Here is a 10368-nt window from a genome sequence, read left to right as displayed (position 1 = left end):
AATCTGCTGAAATACATTTTGTACATATATGCGCGAATTGAATGTGAGGCTGGGCTGGTTAATGTGTTGCCTGATATGGTTCTCAATTAGAGGCAGGTGTTTGACGTTTCCTCTGATTGAGAACCATATTAAGGTAGGGTGTTCTCACTGTTTGTTTGTGGGTGGTTGTCTCCTGTGTCCGTATATGTCTTCCGTGTCTGTGTTTGTTGCGCTACACGGGACTGTTTCGGTTTGTGTAGTCTATTCCTGTTCTGCGTGTTTATGTAAGTTTTCCAGTTCAGGGGCCTGTTGCACAAAAGTAGAATTAAGACATCCGGGATAAATGACTCAGCTGAGCTCAATGAAGCCAAAACATGTGCGTCCAGGCTTAATTGGTTGCACAAAGACCAAGCCAGGATGAGCAGACACGGATTCATTAAGCCAGGTGAAACCAATCCTGGATAGGTGCGCGCTCACGGCTCACTCAAATAGACCCCGCCACAGATCACAGATTAACTGATTTACCATGGCAACTAGAGCCGCGTACTTTTCCCCGTCGGAAGCACAAATCCTCATGGAGGCATACAAGGAGGTAAAAGATATAATTAAGAAGAAAGGCAACACCGCCACAGTGATAAAGCAAAGAGAAAAAGCGTGGCAAAGTATTGCAGACCGCCTGAATGCGTAAGTAGTGCACAATTACACACTCACCGCTCCGCTGAAACATCACAATTACAATTCAAATATTTAATTCACATCTCCAAAAATGCAGTTGTACTGTAATTATGAAACGGTTAAATTTTTAATTGAAATGCACTGCAGATATGAGTGAAATTGTGTAAAGTAACTCCATCACACTGTATAAAGCTATGATAAATTTTTTGATATTTTTACTGAAAACAAGACAAAAATATCAAGTAATTTTTTGCAGTGTGACTCCATTAAATGTGTGTGTGTGTGTGTGTGTGTGTGTGTAGATTAAACATGAACGGGCCAAAACGGACATGGCAGCAGGTCAAAATCAAATACAAGAACATTCTGCAGAATGGTATGGTCCCTGACTAATATTTAACAAAGCACAAGCATATATTGTACCCAGAAGGTGCCTGCTCACACATTGTCTGTACTGTTTTAGCAGTGAAAAAGAATACCCACAGACAAGGCACGGGTGGTGGGTCACCAAAGGCTGACCTTACCCCAGCAGAGGACATGGCCTTGGAGCTAAATAAAGGCAGGCCCGTCTTAGAGGGGATCCCTGGGGGGAAAGAGACGAGCATAGGTTCCTCCCAAGATGCCACCCGCTTCATTCAAGGTATGTCCTTCCATCTCTACATGGGATACAACCACATTCATATTGAATCAATTTGGACTGTCTGACTTTGGTTTACCTATTGCCTTGCAGTGTCTGGCAGCACTGTGTTCCTGTTAGAGCCACCAGCACAAGCACCAGACGATGCTGATCCAGTGAGTACTCCATCAAAGGCATACTGTAGGCCTGGCATGTCTTGTCTACTAGCTTCAATATGAATCCGATTAAATGTGATAGGGTGAAGGCCCCAGTGCAGCAGCAACAGCACATGATGGAGACGATGATGAGGAGGAGACCATCTCTCTGGATTCCAGAAGGCATGAGGTATCATGTTAAGACTGTGAAAGTACTATTTACTCTACAATGGTGAGGAGTCCTCATCAAAATCAAAAAATCTAATTTCTTTTACAGGACCCAGATGCTATACAGTGGGAAAACCAGCCTGGCAACATAGTGCGTATTAATAAAAGGACACCACATCCTGCCAAATTCCAGCTGCGCTAATTGTATTGTGTTCACAGAGCTCACAAGCTATCAGAAAGTTGTATGGCAACCACCTCCGGCGCCAAATAGAACTGGCAGACATAGACATTCAGTACAAGAAGAAAAAGATGGAAAATCTTGCACTGGAGTCCGAAATAAAAAAGAGGACAATTAGGAAACTGGACCTTGAAATAAAAAAACTTGAGAGGGAGGTGAGATATGCCTTCAATGTACACTGTATGCTAACTGTAACACAAATGTATTAATCATTATTTTTCTTTCCTCCCCCAGCTCCAAGAAGATGACACAGCTCAAAATAAAAATTAGGTATATTCTCATAAAGTCAAGTGAGCCATGACATATGAGCTCTTATTGTGAGCACACAGGACGGTGGCATCTTTCTAAGGTTTTTTTTATTTTCCCAGCAATCAGTACAACCAAGTCATCGTTATAAGGCATCGCCCTCTTTTGCCCACCCCCCCAGCACCAGGTGTGGCCACTAGCCTATATGAAGGCCCAAAATTGTGTGTTCCTTTCTGCTCTGACAATGGCATGCCCATTCGTGCGAGATGTGGTGGATGAAGAAGCACTTGTGCTGAGAGCCTTCAGGCGAGAAAGGGTCTTCAGGGACCGGTTGGACCCACTGGCCTTCCCTGATGACCATCTATATGAAAGATACAGGTTTTCTGCAGATGGCATCAGGTATCTATGCAGACTACTGGGTCCCAGGATTAAGCACCGCACTGCACGGAGCCATGCACTGAGTGTGGAGCAAATGGTTTGTGTGGCCTTGCGCTTTTTTGCTAGTGGAGCCTTCCTGTACTCAGTGGGGGATGCAGAACAGCTGAACAAGGCCACAATTTGCCGCACAATAAGGAGTGTGTGTCTGGCTATCAAAGCATTAGCAGATGTCTTCATCTCCTTCCCTGGCCACAGAAGACTCTGTGACATCAAAGAGGAGTTCTATAGGATTGCAGGTAAGAGGATCTACAAATTACAGGACAACTGTTAACACATAGTAGGATACTCATTACTTTGTGTGACAGGTTTCCCCAATGTCATTGGTGCAGTGGACTGCACACACATAAGGATAAAAGCCCCCTCAGGTGCCCATGAGGCCGATTTTGTGAATAGGAAATCCTTTCACAGCATTAATGTTCAGGTGAACATAACTTTTTGATATTGTCCATTGACGAACACTCTGCATTGCCAGTGATGTGCATTGATTGGTGTAATATTCCTCATCTTATGATTTCAGATGGTCTGCAATGCTGACTGTGTGATCAGCAATGTTGTGGCAAAATGGCCTGGCTTAGTCCATGACTCCAGAATCTTTCGGGCCTCTGAAATCTATCAGTGCCTATCACAAGGTAAGCCACACAACCCCTATTTATAACCATCATGGCTGTGTCAAGAATATCACTGTGTTTATGAGGTAGTAATGATGAGATTTTGTGTTGACAGGTGAATTCTCTGGTGTGTTGCTGGGAGACAGGGGGTATGGCTGCCAGCCTTTTCTCCTGACACCTTTCACAGACCCCCAGGAAGCACAGCAGGCCTACAACCATGCCCATACCAGGGCCAGAGTTGAAATGACCTTTGGCCTCCTGAAGGCACGCTTTCACTGCCTTCACAAATTAAGGGTCAGCCCTGTTAGGGCATGTGATATTACTGTGGCTTGTGCTGTCCTCCACAATGTGGCCTGCCTGAGGAAGGAGAGGGCCCCCAGAGTGCCACCAGCCATGGACTGGGACAATCCGGCAATCTTCCCTGATGACGACAGTGGTCGGCTGCTGAGGGACCAATATGTGTTGAATTATTTTTGTTAGTATGTGTGCTTTCAATTTTGGTTAAATATGTCCTGCGGTGGCAGAGGAATTTGGGTTTTTTTGGGTTCGTTTTTTGACGAATTTGGCCTCTTATGATGTTTGTGCGGTATACTGTGTGTAATACAAGGCTGCAGGGAGGCTACTGCATCCATTCATTTGTCTGTTCAGTTGATGTGTATGGATTTGTCCTGCATTTATTTTAGTGTGCAGACATGCAGGGTGTGTTATATACAGACCTTTGAATGTGTATGTATCATTTTGTATAATATGCTTGGATTCTGTGCTTTCCATCTTGTAGAGTCACTGTGACTTCAGTTTCGAAAGGAGCTGATGGTTTACCTGCTTTGTTTTGTCCTTATTCAATAAAGGAACATAATGTTACACATTGTGTTTTTATATTCATATGGAATGTGTATTTGTTTATATGACAGAGTACTAGGGCCACACTGAAGAAAAAGGATAAAGTCATAAATTTATGAGGCTGGTTCTTTCTGCAGAAAAGCTACATATTGTTTTTACAGTTTTGATACTTATGACAATGTGATACTTAATATTCTGGCACATCAGCATGTCTTTGTTTATGAAACCATACTGAAGTACAATTTCACGAAATGCCCCACATCTGTCATTTTAACAACTGTCCTCCTTTAAAACAACTGGTTACAATATTATGACTTGTGTTTTTTTCCCCTCTGTGGCCCTAATATTCTATCATTTTATATATAGCCTTATAGTCTATGGGAAACTGTAAATTATCTAATGATAGCAACATCATCTAAAAATCATTTTTTATCCAAAATCATTGAAATTAATGATCACAAACGTTTAAATAATAACAGTGGGTCTAGTTATATGTGATAACAATGTATAGTGAGCAGTGAAATAACTATTGGTTTCCATTTGTGGTGACTGCTGACTGACATTAGGGATGAGATTAAATAGATCCTGGAATTTAGCCTGGTCTGGAGCAGGCTAGCTCCACAGAATAAATCTCCATGGTAATTTATACCATAACATATCCTCCTGCCCCCTATCCATCTTTAGTGCAACCGGATTACGGATCAATTGAGCCAGGATCACCAAGATATCCTGGCTTAATCCCTTATCCTAGTTTTGTGCAACAGGCCCCAGGTCTGTCTACGTCGTTTTGTTGTTTTGTAATATTCACAAGTGTATTTCGTGTTTCGTCTTTTACTTTAATAAATTCATTATGTCCTATAACCACGCTGCACTTTGGTCCAATCCCTACTCCTCCTCTTCAAGCGAAGACCGTTACACCAGTCTACTAAATATTTATCCCAGGGATTATTTAATGTGGCTAGACTACTATTTTACACAAAAACTGGAGCCTAAAGGCCCTACCTATAGTCCAATTATTCTCCCCCATTTAGGCCTATCAGTTCCATTGTCCAGGGAAAAAAGGTTTACTGATGAGGCTACCTGTACCATTCACATGCAGTAAATAGTTTTTCACATTGGAACGTTTCGAAATCACGGCTTTGACCTTACCCCGACCCATCCACAGATTATTTACATTTTTTTTTCACCGTTTGTTTGTCTTTGGGGACAGGGGTGTAAACCAGGTGTACTCAACTCCTCCCCCACGAGGTCAGGAGCCTGCTGGTTTTCTGTTCTACCTGATAATATATGTTTTTCTTTCTTAAATGTAACCTTTATTTAATCCAGTCAAGTCAGTTAAGAACAAATTTGTATTTACAATGACAGCCTAAGCAGACATTGCTGGGCCATTTGTGTTTTGCCCTATGGGACTCCAAATCACAGCTGGATGTGATACAGCCAGGGACTGTATTGACTCTTCTTGGGCTGAGATGAAGTGCCTTAGACCGCTGCACCACTCAGGAGCCACCTGGTGTCAGAGGTTTAAATAAATCAGTCCCTGACTAGAGGGGGAACAAATATATGCAGTGGAACTGGCTTCAAGGTCCAGAGTTGAGTTTTAGGGGTCTAAACATTTGATTATTACAAAATAAATGTAGTCCAATGGAGGGATAGTAGTCCAATTTTGATGTGTGCTTGGGATTATTGTCTTGCTGGAAGATCCACTTGTGGTTAAGTGTCAGCCTAATGGCAGCAAAGCACCCCCACACCATCACACCTCCTCCTCCATGCCTCATGGTGGGAACCATACATGCAGAGATCATCTGTTCTCCTCCTCATGAGAGCCAGTTTCATCATAGAGCTTGATAGTTTTTGCGACTGCACTAAAAGAAACTTTCAAGGTTCTTGACATTTTCCGCATTGACTGAACTTCATGTCTTAAAGTAGTGACTGTCGTTTCTCTTTGCTTATTTTAGCTGTTCTTGCAATAATATGGAATTGGTCTTTCACCAAATATGGCTATCTTCTGTATACCACCCCTACCTTGTCACAACACAACTGATTGGCTGAAACGCACTAATAAGGAAATAAATTCCACAAATTAACAAAACACACCTGTTATTTGAAACGCATTCCAGGTGACTACCACATGAAGCTGGTTGAGAATCTCAAATATAAAATCGATTTTGATTTGTTTAACACTTTTTGGTTAATACATGATTCCATGTGTTATTTCATAGTTTTGATGTATTCACTATTATTCTACAATGTAGAAATAAAAAATAAAAATAAAAAACCCTTGAATGAGTAGGTGTGTCCAAACTTTTGACTGGTACTGTATATATACACATTACCAGTCAAAGGTTTGGACACACCTACTCCCCTGCATCTCAGTTGGATTAATAAAACAGGGTGTTTTATGGAGCCCAACTTGGCAACGTGGTTGTACATTCCTCTCCCCATGTTAACAGTCACAGTCACTTAACACGGAGAACTACAGGACAGTGGAGTCTATATAGTGAGACAGTTTGTGAATCAGAGGTGTTCAGCAAAGGAGAGGGCTATCCTGGGTTTACATTTACATCATGTTACTAAACATATGTAGCTAAATAGACTGTATATTTAAACATAATATCATTACTTAGGCCTACTACTATTGTATATGTAAAATATGTCAACTATATATTAAACACCCATGCATATATTTAATATGTCCTATGATTAAAGGCCTCAGTGTTAAATTTTTTATTTTATTTTTTTAAATTTAACCTTTATTTAACCAGGTAGGCAAATTGAGAACACGTTCTCATTTACAATTGCGACCTGGCCAAGATAAAGCAAAGCAGTTCGACACATACAACAACACATAGTTACACATGGAGTAAAACAAACATATAGTCAATAATACAGTGAAAAAAAATAAAAATAAGTCTATATACAATGTGAGCAAGTGAGGTGAGATAAGGGAGGTGAAGGCAAACAAATATATGTATAAATAAATAAAAATATAAAAGGCCATGGAGGCGAAGTGAGTACAACACAGCAAGTAAAATAAAAACTAAAAAAAACAATGGAATGGTTGGTTTGCAGTGGAAGAAAGTGCAAAGTAGAGACAGAAATAATGGGGTGCAAAGGAGCAAAATAAATTAATAAATAAATACAGTAGGTAAAGAGGTAGTTGTTTGGGCTAAATTGTAGATGGGTTATGTACAGGTGCAGTAATCTATGAGCTGCTCTGACAGCTGGTGCTTAAAGCTAGTGAGGGAGATAGGTGTTTCCAGTTTCAGAGATTTTTGTAGTTCGTTCCAGTCATTGGCAGCAGAGAACTGGAAGGAGAGGCGTCCAAAGGAAGAATTGGTTTTGGGGGTGACTAGAGAGATATACCTGCTGGAGCGCGTGCTACAGGTAGGTGCTGCTATGGTGACCAGCGAGCTGAGATAAGGGGGGACTTTACCTAGCAGGGTCTTGTAGATGACCTGGAACCAGTGGGTTTGGCGACGAGTATGAAGCGAGGGCCAGCCAACGAGAGTGTACAGGTCGCAGTGGTGGGTAGTATATGGGGCTTTGGTGACAAAACGGATGGCACTGTGATAGACTGCATCCAATTTATTGAGTAGGGTTTTGGAGGCTATTTTGTAAATGACATCACCGAAGTCGAGGATTGGTAGGATGGTCAGTTTTACAAGGGTATGTTTGGCAGCATGAGTAAAGGATGCTTTGTTGCGGAATAGGAAGCCAATTCTAGATTTGACTTTGGATTGGAGATGTTTGATGTGAGTCTGGAAGGAGAGTTTACAGTCTAACCAGACACCTAGGTATTTGTAGGTGTCCACATATTCTAAGTCAGAGCCGTCCAAAGTAGTGATGTTGGACAGGCGGGCAGGAGCAGGCAGTGATCGGTTGAAGAGCATGCATTTGGTTTTACTTGTATTTAAGAGCAGTTGGAGGCCACGGAAGGAGAGTTGTATGGCATTGAAGCTCGCCTGGAGGGTTGTTAACACAGTGTCAAAAGAAGGGCCAGAAGTATACAGAATAGTGTCGTCTGCGTAGAGGTGGATCAGAGAATCACCAGCAGCAAGAGCGACATCATTGATGTAAACAGAGAAGAGAGTCGGTCCAAGAATTGAACCCTGTGGCACCCCCATAGAGACTGCCAGAGGCCCGGACAACAGACCCTCCGATTTGACACACTGAACTCGATCAGAGAAGTAGTTGGTGAACCAGGCGAGGCAATCATTAGAGAAACCAAGGCTGTCGAGTCTGCCAATGAGGATGTGGTGATTGACAGAGTCAAAGGCCTTGGCCAGGTCAATGAATACGGCTGCACAGTATTGTTTCCTATCGATGGCGGTTACGATATCGTTTATGACCTTGAGCGTGGCTGAGGTGCACCCATGACCAGCTCTGAAACCAGATTGCATTGCGGAGAAGGTGTGGTGGGATTCGAAATGGTCGGTAATCTGTTTGTTGACTTGGCTTTCGAAGACCTTAGAAAGGCAGGGTAGGATAGATATAGGTCTGTAGCAGTTAGGGTCAAGGGTGTCCCCCCCTTTGAAGAGGGGGATAACCGCAGCTGCTTTCCAATCTTTGGGGATCTCAGACGACACGAAAGAGAGGTTGAAGAGGCTAGTAATAGGGGTGGCAACAATTTCAGCAGATAGTTTTAGAAAGAAAGGGTCCAGATTATCTAGCCCGGCTGACTTGTAAGGGTCCAGATTTTGCAGCTCATTTAGAACATCAGCTGACTGTATTTGGGAGAAAGAGAAATGGGGAAGGCTTGGGCGAGTAGCAGAGGGGAGGGCAGTGCTGTTGTCCGGGGTAGGGGTAGCCAGGTGGAAAGCATGGCCAGCCGTAGAAAAATGCTTATTGAAATTCTCAATTATAGTGGATTTGTCGGTGGTGACAGTGTTTCCTATCTTCAGAGCGGTTGGAAGCTGGGAGGAGGTGTTCTTATTCTCCATGGACTTTACGGTGTCCCAGAACTTTTTGAATTTGTGTTGCAGGAAGCAAATTTCTGCTTGAAAAAGCTAGCCTTGGCTGTTCTAACTGCCTGTGTATATTGGTTTCTGGCTTCCCTGAAAAGTTGCATATCACGGGGGCTGTTCGATGCTAATGCAGAACGCCATAGGATGTTTTTCTGTTGGTTAAGGGCAGTCAGGTCAGGAGAGAACCAAGGGCTATATCTGTTCCTGGTTCTAAATTTCTTGAATGGGGCATGCTTATTCAAGATGGTGAGGAAGGCATTTTTAAAAAATGACCAGGCATCCTCTACTGACGGGATGAGATCAATATCCTTCCAGGATACCCCGGCCAGGTCGATTAGAAAGGCCTGCTCGCCGAAGTGTTTCAATGTCTGGCTAATAGTAGTCTCTCTCTCCCCATCACATCAACCCAGAATAACAACAAAGTAGCCGCATTTTCTTAAGCTGTTTCCAAGTGACATTTATTTGGAACATATACTGCACAGGTTTCAAACTCATTCCACAGAGACCCTGGGGGTTTCGCTTCACCCTTGTACTTGATTGATGAATTAAGGTCAATAATTAGTAAGGTACTTCCAACACCTGGTTGTCTAGGGCTTCATTGAAAGGAAAAATCAAAAACCTGCAGACACTAGGCCCTCCATGGAATGGGTTTGACACCCCTGATATACTGCACGCATCAAGTAGGCCTATGGCAACATTTTATTTTCCAAATAAACTTTATTGAATATATATATATATATATATATATATGTTAAACGTGTTATTCTATTAGTGTTTTTTGTTAGCAATAGGGTAGTAGTGTAATAATTCTTTTTTATTTGTATTTATATACTACAATTTGTTTCTATTTGTCTTTGATACTTTTTGATATTTATGAGTCTTATTTTTGTATATATATATTTATAGTTATATAGTTTTAAATGTTATGATTATTTATTTGCGTTGTTCAAAATGTGTAAATAAAACATGAAGGTGCTGAAGGGAGACATACAAGCTAGAACCGCCACTAACACCTTCGCTGAACACTCTTCAGGCAATATACGTGGATGGACACTTGTGAGGTATGAGAGTTCCCATGGTGTCCTCTGTTACGTTCTGCATCTTGTTCGTTGTAGAGTTCTTCTCACACCAAGTCACACACAGAGCACTGATATCAGGACCTTCTCAGATGAACTGTGGACGTGGAATGATGGAGACACTAGACACTGAGCCTGATTGGACAGCTCGGAGCTGCTCTTTTCTGTCCATATAAACACATGGATGGGTGGGAGAGGCAGATCAGGAGGAAGGAAGGAGGGTGTGGTCAAAGCAAGACATCCATCCACCCAGCCTAAATGGGTTGTTGATTAAAAAATAACTAACTATAAATTCAACTATTGTTCTTTCCCGACATTATTTTATTTAAAACAAACTTTATTAGGATGAATTATAAAAGTAACGGTTC

General features: G+C 42.0%; 1 protein-coding gene across 5 annotated transcripts; it reads left to right on the top strand.

Annotated features, from left to right (window-relative positions):
• Positions 1–286: 286 nt before the first annotated feature.
• On the top strand, positions 287–4002 carry LOC139559324 (putative nuclease HARBI1). 5 transcript variants are annotated; one of them, XM_071375219.1, is made up of 11 exons: positions 287–663; positions 957–1027; positions 1115–1291; positions 1382–1443; positions 1526–1612; positions 1700–1741; positions 1810–1983; positions 2063–2098; positions 2197–2748; positions 3030–3141; positions 3236–4002. In XM_071375219.1, exons 1-8 carry the CDS (start codon positions 506–508, stop codon positions 2096–2098), a joined length of 807 nt encoding a protein of 268 aa, XP_071231320.1. In that variant the 5' UTR covers positions 287–505; the 3' UTR covers positions 2197–2748; positions 3030–3141; positions 3236–4002. The 5 variants fall into 5 exon arrangements, with proteins under 5 accessions (XP_071231320.1, XP_071231319.1, XP_071231318.1 ...); XM_071375218.1 differs by having other exon boundaries at positions 1810–2098; XM_071375217.1 differs by having other exon boundaries at positions 1810–2748.
• The last annotated feature ends 6366 nt before the right edge of the window (positions 4003–10368 follow it).

This window comes from Salvelinus alpinus, chromosome 29, assembly GCF_045679555.1.
Source record: "Salvelinus alpinus chromosome 29, SLU_Salpinus.1, whole genome shotgun sequence".
Classification (NCBI taxonomy): Eukaryota; Metazoa; Chordata; class Actinopteri; order Salmoniformes; family Salmonidae; genus Salvelinus; species Salvelinus alpinus.
The sequence above is the reverse complement of the archived record's forward strand: the minus strand, read 5'-3'. Positions and strand labels throughout refer to the sequence as shown.